This window comes from Takifugu flavidus, chromosome 14, assembly GCF_003711565.1.
Source record: "Takifugu flavidus isolate HTHZ2018 chromosome 14, ASM371156v2, whole genome shotgun sequence".
NCBI classification, from domain to species: Eukaryota; Metazoa; Chordata; class Actinopteri; order Tetraodontiformes; family Tetraodontidae; genus Takifugu; species Takifugu flavidus.
Window position 1 is genome coordinate 2,619,293 of NC_079533.1, and position 14,928 is coordinate 2,634,220.

Sequence of the window (14,928 nt, forward strand, 5' to 3'; positions counted from 1 at the left end):
GAGGTCCTGCGGTGGCAGTGGTCCTTCCATTCAGCCGATGGCGAAAAAGCGCACTGGAGGTGCACCATCATTACGCACGACTCAGCGCAATCTGGCAAAACACGAAGCCCCAATTAAAAAATGTGTTTGGAGGAAATGGAGACAAGGTTTCTTTTCCGATCATCGCTGATTTTCTGTTCTCTGGTGGCTGTAACTTGTAACTTGTTTCAAAACACGCCGCAATGTTGAAGCGCATTCATGGGGATTTTCGTTTCGGTTTAATTACATTTTAAAGGCATCAGAGGGCTCATGAGAAATGGCTTTGAGTCAAGTTGGCCCGCGTCTGCAGTCCCGCAGCATGAATCTGTCCGGCATGTAGCCAAGCATCATTTTCCTCCACATCCTCCACATGGCATATTGCTCCAACCCGTGGGGTTTTGCTGTGTCGAGGAACAAGAAGCAGACGACACCACCACTACTACTACTACTACTACTACTACTACTACTACTACTACTACTACTACTACTACTACTAATAATAATAATAATAATAATAATAATAATAATATAATAATAATAATAATGATAATAATAGTTGAACCTTGACAGGACGTGTGTGTCTGCAACAAGCTTGAGCGCATTCCGCCTATTGTTTTGAAGAAGTCAGCTCCTTCAAAAAGCCGATTTTTGCATCATTTACTGCGTCCCGACTGCGTGGGAACTCAATATACTCGCCCTTCTTGCGCGAAACAGCATTTAACACTTGGGACCACACAGAAAAACTACGCTGGAAGGATCTAGTGGTGCAAGGAGATTTTCCACAGCAGATATGGCAAAACTCCTTTTTGTGACTGGCTCCAAATCCACCCTGAGGTCATCCAGAAGCTCAAAAATGCCTTTGCTGAGAGATGATATGTGTCTACTATCCTTAGATTGACACGCGCACGGCAGATTCTTTCTCTCCGTCATCATTGCGTCACTGCGCGTTCCAAAAAATCGACATATATTCTGCATATTCTTGAACACAACCACGCAATTCGCGGCACACCCGGTTAATGGATCAGCTTGTCGCGCACAATGATGCCATATGCTTAAACGGTGAATAATCCCAAACAAAACTATAGAGGAAAAACAACATTTTAGAAAGAACAAATGTAGAATCTTTTTATTTGAAAGTGAAAGACATTCTTGATGTAAAGGTCTGTTACATTACTCTCATATCTAATACGCTCCCTCCTCTGTCAGGGGAACAGTAATGGCATGTCATTGTTTTTTTCATCACACACATGACATTTTTCTCATTTACAGGCAGTAAAGAAAAGCAAAGAAATTACAGCGATACACGACTCGAGCAGACTGGTACAATAGTTCTCTCTAGCCGTTGACTTATATACATTGAGGCTTATGTTCTAAATACATTTTCTTTAAATTTGCTTCATGTTCTCACACAATAATTAGATTTACTTGCGTGTTCTTCTCATACTGTCCGCCATCAAAGCTTATTTCACAACCAAATGGGGTCAAACCAAGTGACAATCAGAATCATTTGCCCCATGATTTTTAAACTACGGGCACTTTGATTGATGCCCACTGTCACTGCGGCACCAGTACTGTAGAGAATCTACTGTAGCCCCCCCTCCCCCTGCTTTCCCCTTGCTATCACTCTGATTCTGGCTGCTGGAGGGCTAATAATGACTAAAAGGTGTGGTCTCCTTCAACTCATGGTACCCCTGGTGGTTTGGCTCTGTGAAAAGACAGAGAGGGCAGTTAGAGCTAGAAAGTGCCAAACATGTCCCTCCTTTACATTAGCCAGCAAGTTTCAATGTTGCAGAACAATAAGTGGCAGCTGGGTACAGAGTGGACCCTCCATTTAATTGCCCTCACAAATAAACATAAGAATCTTTGACCTCCAAATCTTTTTCTTTTCTGTCATTTCAATTAAAGATATTGCTGCTACAAAGGACAAGTGTGCTGTCTCAAGGGTCGTGCTGATTTTGGCTGGTTGCATTGGCAGGACTGTAATGTTCAAAACTTGCTCACACTGAACATATTAAATCTTTGCTCTCTCATCATTTCGCACTGAAAATCTGAAAATAATCTGGTTTGTATTCAGCCTTACACACATACAACACCACACAGACGCAAAAATGGACATTTATATCTCTAAAGCTGTTTTCTCCATTCTAGAGTATGTTGTTATTCCTCTGGTGCTCACTTAATAATTTTTTGCACATCCCAAATTATGTAGATGAAAATTGCAACTAGCAAGATACGTTTGAGTGTATAAATAAGTGTTACGGTACCAAGACTCATATTCTCCTCCACAAGAGGCTTCTTCTCGCTGCAGTTCACCACTCTGCCCTGAGCTGCTCCCACAACTGTCATGATATCCACCAGGTCAAGCTTCGCTTCTTGCTTGGCCTCATCTAGCTCCTCTGAGAGCTCCATCATGGCCTCTTCACGCTCCTCCATCTCTTCTTGCGTCAGCATCGCATTCAAGCCCTGCCCCGCACCGACGTTGCCCACCTGCGGTGGCGCAAGAGAACACAACGCCCTCACTTGCCCGTAGGACTTCAGGTGGGCGACATTAGCACGCAGGAAGAGCAGAAGAACGTTGAGATCGTTCAAAGGGCAGCCGAGCCTGCGGCGGTTGATAACATCCAGAGCTGGGAGGACCTCGTAGACCGAGAAGAAGGTCGTGTCCCAAACAAAGAGTCGGATAAGGCTGAAGAGGACTATAGGACCCAGCAGGATGTAGATGGCGCCATTGGCTACGCTTATCACCTGAAAAACCAGCTGGCCAATCATTTTACACTGAACCAGCTCAGGAACCCAGTTCTGATCCCGTAGCATGCCTGTCCTGACAAAGCAGCTGAACTCGTCCTGCAGGAAGGCAGACAGATGGAAGTACGCCAGGTAGAGGCAGGCAGCCGTCATGAAGGTCAGGAGAAGGAAGCCCCGCAAGAACAGCATGCTCACGAGGAAATAGGAGTTTTGTTTGCACAGCAGGTATCGCTCCAGAAGAGGGTACTCGAAATATCTCTTCTTCTTGGCTCTGAAAACACACAGAGAACTCCTTCAGGAACATCTGAACATGTCCAACACTCCCCAGTTATCTTCATTAACTACCAGAAACTCCCCAACAAATCTATCCTTTTATTGAGGTTTATTGGGTGTTGGCGATGAAGGATCATTTTCAGGAATTCAGTTACCTTTGCAACTCGGCCTGAAACGTCAGCGGGTTGTTTGTGGTCTGTCGCATTTCCAGGATGCTCTGAGCCAACCGGATGGAGCGGTTGTAAGACTTGTCCAGTTCGTCGATAATAAACAGCAGGTCTGAGCCCAGCGAAGGCGTCACAAGCTGGCGCCATATCAGAGCGGGCAGGTACATGAACATCGCCATGGCCAGAAGAGAGTAGGGAAACATCTGGATGCAGAAAATGATTAGACCTAGCTGAAAGCGCAAGAATTTAAAGATCAAAAACACCCGCGTCCTCTTACTTTGTGGACCCAGAGCGAGCGCTCCTCAAAGTTCCCGTTGCTGTCCGACTCGTGGTGCATGAGCGAGTCCCAGCAGAACGTGTCAACGTAGCTGGCCTGCTTCATGGTGAAGTTGCTGGGTGGGAAACAGCTGATCTGAGGACCTGCAGACCAGAGAAACGATCTACATCATTGTCCTGTCAACAGTGTCAAACACTTCATATCTCTGATAACATGGATGCAAATCCCTGTACCGTCCAGAGAGAGCTTCCCTTTTTTTACACATTTTATTAATTTCACTTGTTTTTTTTATGAAAACGCATGTTGTGAAACAGCAACCTGGCTCCCCCACCTTACATTTACTTAACCACATTTATTCTAACTTGAATCTGCACTCAACCCTTCCCTTTCATTTCCACAGCGCTCCACCCCTGAACACAGAGTGGAAGTCCACTGAGGGTGTGTTCCATCTATTTCTGAGCACGACTTCTATTTATTTTTACAGCCACATCTGCTTTCTGTTTCTGAAACTGCTTCTAATTTACTGCCAGAAAATGAGTTTTGCCTGCAGTTCAAACCCTATCTATCTATCTATCTATCTATCTATCTATCTATCTATCTATCTATCTATCTATCTATCTATCTATCTATCTATCTATCTATCTATCTATCTATCTATCTATCTATCTATCTGTCTGTCTGTCTGTCTATCTATCTACCTGTCTGTCTGTCTGTCTGCCTGTCTGTCTGCCTGTCTGTCTGTGCATACGTGTCTCCAGTACAGCGCCCCCTCTCGATAAAGTGGCCTCACTACTATCAAGCAGGAATTTTGATCTTTGCACATTCATATTTAATAATATAAATCTAATGTTCCGCCAAGGTCCCTGCATTCGGCCGCTACCCAAAACACAATGCACCCGACCCCCTTGGCCCCTCCTGCAGGTGGTGAGCCCACGGGAAGGGGGTCCCATGTTGCCTCTTCGGGCTGTGCACGGCCGGACTCCATGGGCAGAGGTCCGGCCACCAGGCGCTCGCCAACGCGCCCCACCCCCAGGCCTGGCTCCAGGAGGGGGCCCCGGTGACCCACATCCGGGCAAGGGAAACTTTGCACCAATGATCCCTCACCTAGGACCTGTTTGCCATGGGTGGCCCTGCCAGGGGCTGTATGTCCCATTAAAATATGACCTACATACAATGAAATAAAACGTGTATCTAATGACAGGAGTCATATTTTATGTAAAATATAAGTCAGTTTTCCTCTTCAGGTACTGCTACCATCATTATCATCATCTAATATCTATATATCTATATATATTCTACATATTCCAATCTGGAAATCTATTTCCTTGGCGGGGACACATGTGGGAGAATGTGTTCAAACGTCACACTGAATACAAACAACAGCCTGCTCATGGAATCTTGTGGAATCGTCTAAACCCGTCTCAGCAGCCCTCGCCACTTGGCAAGGTGAGACCCCGCTTCGATTTCCTCCTCACACTGTGCAATTAACACTGACAGACGCTGCACTCTCTCTTTGGCTGAGAGTCCACCTGCAAGAAGACCAGACGCCGAATCCAGACGAGCGGCGCAATCAAGCTCTTGTTGTCAAACCCAAGAACTGAGCGTTTCTCCAGCCAGCGCACGTCAACAACGCACGCGTGCACGCACACACGGCACCGCGTCTCCTTCCCCCACCTCCCCACTCTTAATCAACACATCCTCTCATTTGGCTCAAATCGGGGGGGAGCTGCCACGGAGGATGTTTACCCTGTAATTACAGCTTGTCAGCGTTTGTGAACGCTGCAGTTCTCAATCATCCCCCACAGCAATTAGAATCAGCAGCAGCAGGATGATTGCAGACCAGCGCAGAAGAATTCCATTTTATGATTCCAGAATCAGAAGCTCGTCATGTGCTGCACCGCTGTGACCAGACCTACCGCCTGTACTTTCAAGATGGTCTGCTATTTCAGAAACTGGCCTTTGAATGGCTGGATTGGATTTGAGGCTCAAGTAGTCAAGAGTTATTGGATTTGATTCAGCTCTTTGTTCTATTTTGCTGTTTTCTCAAGTAGACGTCATAAAAATAGACAATATGAATGCATCTTTATCATGGGTAAGATGACAGGTGCTATGTGTAATGTAGAACTGCTTCTTTCTTGCTTTGAATAAGTTCTCCTTTTATCACGCTGACCAGGTGTGAAGGAAAACAAGAAGAGAGAAAAGTGCTCACCCAGAGAGATCTCCCGGGCAAAAGCCATGCACACCAGCAGGAGCGGAAGGCCGACAGACACGAATTTGATGACCTTGTCCAGAGGAAGCTCCAGCTCCAGGTGGTTGAGCCGGTGGATCCCAGGGCTGTCCTGCAGGAGGGCATCAGATAGCATGGCCTTGGCCGCTGCCTTGGCAATGGACATTTTCAACACCTGCCTGGAGATAAGAGAGCCGAACGCTTCCCGGTAATATCGAGCAGACAAAACACGGTGACCTTTCACCTTTTGCCGTAGCGATGCCGTAGCCCGCCTTTGGATTCAATAAACAGGTCTAACAGGTAATCCAGAAAAGTGAAATCCAACCTTTACCTTTTGTGTTAGTTTCCTGCCGTGGTTCTACCAGAGATGGAGCTCCTCCGACAGCCTGCGCTAAGTTGGAACGCTGCTTTAGTAATGAGGGAGGGCCTTTGTAAATGAGAGGGTAGATCTAGGCTGGACCAGACCGAGCTGGGCCTGGATGTAATTACAGAAGACATGTGGGTACCCAGATTTCAGCCTCCCTCCTCTACACAGGCAGCCGTGTGTGTGTGTGTGTGTGTGTGTGTGTGTGTGTGTGTGTGTGTGTGTGTGTGTGTTGTGTGTGTGTGTGTGTGTGTGTGTGTGTGTGTGTAGCTGATCTCACTGTGAGGGATACTGGCTGTGGCCCACTTCAAACAACAGAACCTCTGCCCAGTGGCTTTTTCAGCCTCTGTCATTCGGAGGGACTATTTTTACTGCAGTTCAGCTGCTCGGTTCTTTGCGGCTCTGATGTTTTGTGCAAAAGAAAGTCGTGTTCTTGAGTCCACACGTCCATGTTTCTTTTGGGAACACTATGGCTCATAAGAATGGGATCAAAGGACACGGATGGGATGTCACATTTGAAAACATTGAAGTGAACGATTGGCTTGTGCAGTTGTATCAAGTTTAACTTGAAAAAACAAATTTAGAGCTCTCAAAGAAAAAGAAAACAGGTGGCTTATTCAGCTTATGTTCAGGTCGACATTTTTTCATATTTTATATTCTCTTAAAGATATTTATAATCATGGTTTAACTAAAATGTATCTCTTCTTGCCATTTGAAGCTTGAAGCTAAAATGAAAGATGGCAGCTGGTTTAAGGCTGCACCCCCATCAGCAGGAGGGTCCCCCTACATGGGCCTGGTCCTGCTCAAGGTTTCTTCCTGTTAAAGGGGAGTTTTTCCTGCCACTGTTGCTTGTTGGGGGTCATTCTCTGGAATTCTCTAAAGCACTTAGAAACAATTTTGATTGTAACAGACGCTATATAAATAAAAATTGATTGTTTGATGATAGCTAAACCATGACAATATAAAAATGTAGTGATGTATGCTTTACAAGTTTCAGTGTCCTGCAGTTAGAAGTAAATAAAGGAAAATAGATCTTATAGTTGTCTATGGAAAATTAATGAAATGGAAAGAGAAGTTTTTAGTCCCAAATGTTGCACCTGCGACATTAGCAGGACACACACCATCAATCTGGACGACGCGATGCCTCAGATCTCATCTACGCAGTCGAGACTGTCTGCTAAAGCTAAGCTAAGGGTACCAGACCATCAACCTTTGGCTTCCTTCCTCGCCCTGAGGGCTCGCAGCATTTCTTTTTCACACCGCTGGCCTGATGTAAACCACAGCAACAATCCTGACCCTGCTGTAATAAAAGAAAAGTGGATAAAATATTTATGATTTATGGGCAGATTTTCTCCTGCGGGGTATGTCGCCCTATGATAAATGGAACGTCCATGTTCAGCAGCTGTATTTATAGTGAAGATATTATAGAGAATATGCTGCAGCCTTCACACTGCTTCTATGCTCTCTGACCAGCTCTTTCCTCGTTGGACATAGATTATGATGCCAAAACTTTTTGGAGAACCCACTTTTTAATACTTTTGAGGCGTCAGAACTTTTTCCTGCATGTATATTAGAGCCCCACTCTAAAGTCACACATGTAATCAAATCCGCTCATGTGCAGCAGTATTCCGAAGCCCTCGTGGCCTTTGCGGCTTTTATCCCAGCAGAAATTGTGGCTGAAGGGGGAGAAAATCAGCAATAACAACAACATACACTTTTGTTAAGGGTGCAGGAAATAATACAGACACGCAATTATATATGTGCAAAACAATGTAAGGTTGTGCAGCTAACACCCACAGGGCTTATTAGCATTTTTTCCAAGAGAGCAGAATCCACTTGGGTGTCAGAAGTGAAACCCCCAAGATGATGAACTGTGCTGGCTTCTAACATGGACGCCGACTGCAAAGGTGGGAGAGCATTTGGGTGGGAGTCTCCGGTGCAAGTTCAGCCCCATGAGCAGTAACTAGTGGGTGGAAGACCACACACGTGATGGGAGGCAAAAGCAAAACTAACATTTAATCTGCTAACTTTGGAACGTGTTCCAGTAAAGGAGAATCCAAGAGGTGGTGCTCTGCTGCTATTTCTGCAGAAACAGTCTGGTGCTACTGGAGCTATTTTACCCCCCCTTCCCCCCATCCCCGTTCCATTTCGTAATATTTTCCCACTGACATTCCTGTTGTAATTATTCAAGATGCACTGACTGTTTATGGGGATTTGATTCATATCTTCATGACTTGAAGGATTTTTATCAATTATTTAAAGACTGTTTGGTTTGGAGCATCACTGTTTAAAATAATACTGGATTTAAGGCTTTGTTTTTTTACAGCAGCCCACCACTAGAGGGTGATCAAGACGCCGTCGACATGCTTTAGTTTCAGTTTTGGGAAACTGTCATCAACATCCAACAACAACTCTACTTGACCCTCAAATATGATAAAAACACAAAGAAAGTTGCTTTACAGAGTTTAATTATTAAAATTGGTCTGTTTAAACACAATAGGTTATGACAACAAAGTGTACAAATGAAATAGAAATTTTCCCTATTCACTGCCACCTTATCTGGAAGATCCTTTTAGAAAAAGTAATGCGGGAAAAACTCTGAATGGGCAACAAACTTCACAATAAACGACCAGAACATTCAATGAGAGGGTTCTTGTGTGGGCATCTTCACATTAGAAACACGCTCCTTCTGGGTGCTTCAGTACAAAACAGCTGAAAAGGTTTCACAGTTTCTTCAAAATCCTTCACATCTCACTCTCGTCCTTCATCAGTTTGTCATTTAATGACAGAGCGTGGGGATTCCAGAGTCATTGTGCGTCCTTTGTGGGCTGCGTCCACACCGACTGGCTGTGTTTGGAGTTCCTGTCAGCGTCGTCACGCTGACTTTTTCCACCCCCGGGGGTCACAGAGACACACAAGCAGTGCCGAAGGAGTCGACGGTTGTAGTTACGCGTGTGCGCCGCCATCGGCCGTCCCGACGCTGTCTTTTACAAAGTGTTCTTCCAGACACTCGCTGAGCTCCCACAGACACTAATCTGAATAAATATGCAAACCTTTAACACCAAAAAGGCAAACTAATAATAAGCATAATATACACACTGTATTTCCTACACTTCTTTTGTGCTCAAAGGTTAAAAAAGAAAAAGAAAAAAGAGCGATTGGTTTGCTAAAGTCATGAGAGCCAATTTATTTTGTGTGTGTGTAATTATTGGAAGAATACCCGCCCCCACCCCCACCCCCCAGTGTCAGATTTGTCCAGCAAATTGTGCGATGCAAAACATTTAGGAAGAAAGGGTCGTTTAGCGTTCTTGCTTGTTGGCGGTCAGTCCTGTTTGGTGCTTGAAACTACTGACATCTCTACTCCGTCTTGTTCCGTTAGCAGCTCCTAACTTAACCCAACACCTGACTAACAATAAAAATACAGAAAAATATCGACGAGAGTCACACACAACAGGAGCCAAACGCTAACGAGTCACCTCACGGTGTCCAACTACCAGGACGGGTTTACTTTGGACTCTCTGAGACTGTTCTAGGATCAGCGAACTAAGCGGGAAAGGTTGTCTTCACCTAAAGCAGATGTGTTTGGGATTGGGTGTGGCCCAGTTAAAATCAATAGAAACTGATATAACAATAAAGAATAAAATGAATGAGAGCTCTTCTTGTTTTTCTTGTGGTGGAGTTAAAGTCGGGTAGCTTTTATTTGTAAACGTCATCTTATAACAACGTTTCTGTCCCATTTAGAGCGGAGCAAGTCTCATATTGGTTCAGCCCAAGTGCAGCTACACGCCGTAGATTACACTGGTTTCACTGGGAAACGTCAAAGGGCTTCTAAGGTTTGCCTCTTGGCTGTCCCTCACCGGCAGCTGGAACTTTACATCCTCGGGTTGAACCAGCCTGTTGGACCGATCGACTGGACTCGCGTTTGAACCCGTCAACGAAGCGAACGAGATAAAACTAATTGTACAAGTTGATGCGATGTTTCTGCTTGCAACAAATATAAATCTTTTCACCATCACGTTTGATTAGGTCCTTGCAAACCGTGACATGATCATCCCGAGTACAAAATGTGCTACTATTCAAATACAGTATTTCAAGAGCTCACGCCATGAAAACACGCAAATGAAACAACAGATATTTTCATGGTGAAACTAGTAATTGTTCTCTATGTTTTTGATGGTCTCTGAAGTGCTCTACAGAAGAGTCTGATGGATTTGTTGAAAACCTAACATGCCCTTAAATGCTCTCGGGGGTCTCTCTGTTCGAGAGGCACCCTGATGGATACAGGAGGCCAGGTCGAGGACGGTCGTGTCTGAAAGTCTGCTCCTCTATTCCAGCTCCTCTCTGAGCTCCATGCTTAGATCTCTCCTTCCCACATTGGACATTTGCCTGCCCCTCCCCCTCCCTTCCTCTCTATCATCCTCCTCGTCCTCCTCTTCCTCCTCGTCCTCCTCTTCCTCCTCCTCCTCCTCCTCCTCAGTGCCGTCCATGGAGTCGTCAGCTCCCAGCATGGCTTGCTGCATAGCCAGTGTGGCCGAGTCTGATGAGAGTGACTGAAGGCTGTCCATGCTGAGGTCTGACAGAGGACAGACAGACAGTGTGGGAGAATTTAAAAGATTTTGGGATTTAACACCTAGCGAGGAAGACATCGTTGTGATCTACGACATTGATAAATACTGGTATATTGATTGACGTGAATATGCAACATCTAAAATGTTTTCAATATTTATTTTACCAGGATTTACATATTCAATTAATACAATAAGTTTATTGTACAGAGGTCATTGACTGCTTACACTACCCAAACAGCCAGGCTACAAGGACTCAAAGCATGATTCACTGCAGAGAGAGTGAGTGTGTAGGTAAATTTAGACATTTAAAAAAGTGGAAAAAGTCTGTTCAGTGTGATGAAAAGTGTAGCAAATAACTAATGTTTAACAGCGACACTCAGTGGTGAAACCTGGAACAATCGTAGAATTCGCCAGAATTAACTTAACAACTTCATCTATGAAGTGACAGTTCACTATGAACTAAGTCCACTTCGAGAAAGTTCAGGAAAACAATCAGTGTGGACATACTTTCCGAGTTTCCAGTTTGGGATCTGTGCGTCTGCAGAACTCCAGCTACAATGGAATCGGGCCAGAAGCGCTGTGTCGGACGGTGCTGAGACTTCATTTTCTTGGCTTTTGGAGCTGGGTCTGGGTTACTGGCATCCAGCATAGGCTGGAGGATTCGACGGCGAGCATTGATGAACCTGCAGCAGGGGCGAGGGGAGGAGATCATTCAATCAATCTCTATTTAAATTCCTATCTATCTATCTATCTATCTATCTATCTATCTATCTGTCTATCTGTCTATCTATCTATCTATCTATCTATCTATCTATCTATCTATCTATCTATCTATCTATCTATCTATCTATCTATCTATCTATCTATGTTTTGTAATTCGTTGATGTGACCAGGAGATGGCGCCACTAATTCAGTAAATTCTGCTGGTGCCTTCAACGACACCAGACAGAAATGATGTGTTTGCCTGTGCAGCTTCGTCTCACCAGTTGTTTACTTGCAAAAGGGTTAGATTCGTTTGTGCTGCAATCTGCCGTTTCTCATCTTCTGTGGGATACGGGTGCTGAAACAACAAATGATCCCTTCAGAAAATCTGCGCTCCCACTCCTTATGACGCACTAAATGCGCTGGACTTCTTTGGCTCACCATGAGATGCTGAAAGAGCCATGAGCGCATTATGTTGGTGGCATGTTTCGGCAAAACCCCCCTCTTATTTTTGGACTTCTTGTCTTCGCTGTCCAACAAGGATGAAAGGTCCAGGTTTACCTAGAGAACAAAAACAAGGTGGGGGGGGGATTAGGTGATTTGGATATTGTTGCCTCGGAAACAAAGCGAAACTACCAATCATCTATATTTTTTCAGTCGTAAGGGCAGAAACAAATGTTACCGTGGTAACTAAATTTGAGTAATGACGCTCACTGATGAAAAAATAGAGCCCTTGACGATACAGTTGTATGAGGGGGGGTCAGCGGTCTGGCGCGCAGATGAGGACTTTGCTAAACGAAGGATGGGACAAAAGTTTGCTGCTGTATTAGAGACGTGCTGCCGTCAAGTGTGACTTAGCTCGTGATTAGCGTTGACCCGAGCCTCTCTGCTGAAATTGTTTTTCAGATAATGTTGCTGAGAATAATCCCATTCCCTCTCAGCAAACACGTTGTTTTGGTGACGGACGGAGGCACCTAACGCGTTAGCTATCACCGGCGCTCCACGTCTATGGGCTTGTTAAAAATGATGGAAGGCAGGAGTAATTCTGGATCAAACACATAAACAAACTTTTGCGGTCACTCTGTCATGACCTTGATGTCGAAATAGCCGTTGTAACTACACAGATTACCTATTTTTTTTCATACATTATGCAAATGAGGATAAATGAGGTGAAGTGGTGTTGGGATGGACTGGAGACCTGCCTCTCTCACGCTAACTGGGATAGATTTCAGCACATACCCACGACCGGGATGAGGAATAAACGGAAGTCGAATAAAAATGGATAAGCTGTTATTCTTCTATAAACTATTACTTTTATGATATTGGGAGCCCAAAAAGGTACGTAAACGTAAAAGTGATTATTTTAAGCAGAGCGATAAATCACTAAGACCAGAAAAACAAAGCTCACAGTAAGAAAATTCACAAATTGTGTGTGTGTGTGTGTGTGTGTGTGTGTGTGTGTGTGTGTGTGTGTGTGTGTGAGTGTGAGTGACATCAGGTGTGGTGTTTTACCTGTGAGTTCTGTATTTGAATGGTTCCTGGCGGCAACGCCTGCGTTAACACTTGGCCTTGTGATGTCACCATGGCAACCGGCTGGTACAGGGTCCCACCTGAGGGGATAATTTGCCGTCATGAGTATCAAGTGGCTTCGGCAGCCACCGGCAGCCACGCGCTTCCCACCACCGCCACCATCAGAGCCTTATTAACTTCTTGTCAGCACCACAAACAAAAGCACCATGAACAAAAGATAAAATGATTAAATTCAAGGTGCATTAATGCCCCTTTAACCCACAGAAGAGAGGAAGAGAAGAGCCTGCCTCGCTGTTGGATTAATTAGCCTTGATGAAGACTCTCATCACAGTGTGTTTGAGCTCGTCGCTGTGTAGCGATCAAAGGAGGAGGCATTGATTTATTTTGGGTTAAAAGGGATTTCCAGAGGGCAGGATTAGCATTTCCCTGTACAGCCTTGACATTAGAAGAAGCACTTTTTGTAGGATACTATCGCTGCTGTGTGATACCCATAACGAGCACTACAGACATTTCCTGAAAGAGAACATTAAAAGAGTAGATTTTAATCGTTAGCTTCCACCATCAAAGGTGTGTGTTGTGAATATCTCACCCAATGTTTATTATTCTTTAGCTTCCCTGATGCTGTAAAGAAAATTTATGCCAATACTGACTGAGTTTATGTTTCAATACTCATTTTTCTGTGTTAAGGGTTCATTTTACTATGAATTACGCTTGTGCAGCGATACGCATTTGCACTTCTCGCCTCTTGGTTCGTAGGAAAACCTTGAACTTATAAGCACAATTGGTCCTCTCAGTTGTGACCAGTGTGGCTGGTGGGAATCAACATAAATCCCTCAGATTTGTTTCCTCTTATAATGCGGTTTATTCTATTTTCTAGACAGATGAAATTAAGATTAAGATTAAGATGTACTTTATTCATCCCTGTAGGGAAATTGAATTGTAGTAGCAACCTATACAAAGTATAGAAACAGAATAAATAAATAGAAATAAGATTAGAACGTTATAAGCATATATACAGCATATATTATAAGTATATATATATATACACATACATAACATAATATATACATATTATAAGCATTATAAGCATATATACATAAATATAGAATAAAATAGAAATAAAATTGTAGCAAAATGTAGCAAAGATGGAAAGTTGTGATATTTTAGAGACACGTATTCAACCGATATGATGTCAAAGTTACTCTTACATCCTTTTCAATCTAAATAATATGTGGTAAAAGTAATAAAATCCCAAAATACAAGCCAGCGCTGAAAGCTGTCGGCGGTGCTTCGATATTGGCGTATTTACCTGACACCACTTGAGAGTTGATTGTAGTCATGGCGACATTGCCCTGTTGCAGACCCCCGGAAGGCACCACAATCCCTGACGGGTTAACAGAGCTGGAGACAGAGGTCATGGATGGAGAGGAGGTCTGAATTAGTTCCTGGGGGAGTCACAGAAAGATGCTGGTGAGCGAGCGTCAAAGAAGTTAGCTGTCCTGCTTCTGAGTGAAGGAGCGTCAGATAAACGACACGTCTCATCTTCATGGACTGAGGTGGGGAGTCCAGAGAGGCTCCCGACCGACCTGCTGCATGTTGAGGCTGGTGTGGGACGGAGAGTAGGGTCCTCCCAGGTCGTTCCGCAGGAGGTTGTCGCTGTGCATCTTCGTCTTGAGGCAGGTGATGTAACGGTGGCAGAAATCTTTACAGAGCTCATTGACCTTCTCCAACTCCAGCAGGTGGATCCGCAACACCTGAATGGCCTTCACCATCTAAACAATTAGCGGACCCAAAAATAGCTCAGGAAATATGCACTGGAGGGCTTTGGAGGAAAAAAAAAAAAAAACAAGACACACTTTTGACTTCCGGTGACACAAATGATAATAATTAAAGCTGGGACGCTTGAAGATAGATCAGCGTGTGATAAGAACCCTCTCCTGAGCCTCCACTCACAGCAGCCAACGTCGCAGCTCAAGGTCAACACGGGGGACCCAAAAGTGCTGGGCCAAGGAGGAGATAAATCAGCTAATTAAACTGCTCTCACTTAATCAAGGGCC

The 14,928-nt window shown here is 44.4% G+C and overlaps 1 protein-coding gene across 1 annotated transcript in view; it reads right to left on the reverse strand.

Moving 5' to 3' along the window:
• Positions 1-1,116: 1,116 nt before the first annotated feature.
• The window catches only part of LOC130537718 (uncharacterized), a 48,378-nt gene continuing 34,566 nt past the window's right edge, over positions 1,117-14,928 (reverse strand). The window contains exons 6-18 of the mRNA XM_057054724.1: positions 14,458-14,643; positions 14,181-14,316; positions 12,854-12,951; positions 11,783-11,902; positions 11,623-11,699; positions 11,147-11,322; positions 10,398-10,644; positions 7,667-7,747; positions 5,690-5,979; positions 3,481-3,623; positions 3,192-3,406; positions 2,283-3,034; positions 1,117-1,723 (exon numbers count right to left, since the gene is read on the reverse strand). Coding sequence (XP_056910704.1) covers positions 1,665-1,723; positions 2,283-3,034; positions 3,192-3,406; positions 3,481-3,623; positions 5,690-5,979; positions 7,667-7,747; positions 10,398-10,644; positions 11,147-11,322; positions 11,623-11,699; positions 11,783-11,902; positions 12,854-12,951; positions 14,181-14,316; positions 14,458-14,643 — 2,580 coding nt within the window. The 3' untranslated portion in view covers positions 1,117-1,664. The remainder of the gene's footprint in view (positions 1,724-2,282; positions 3,035-3,191; positions 3,407-3,480; positions 3,624-5,689; positions 5,980-7,666; positions 7,748-10,397; positions 10,645-11,146; positions 11,323-11,622; positions 11,700-11,782; positions 11,903-12,853; positions 12,952-14,180; positions 14,317-14,457; positions 14,644-14,928) is intronic.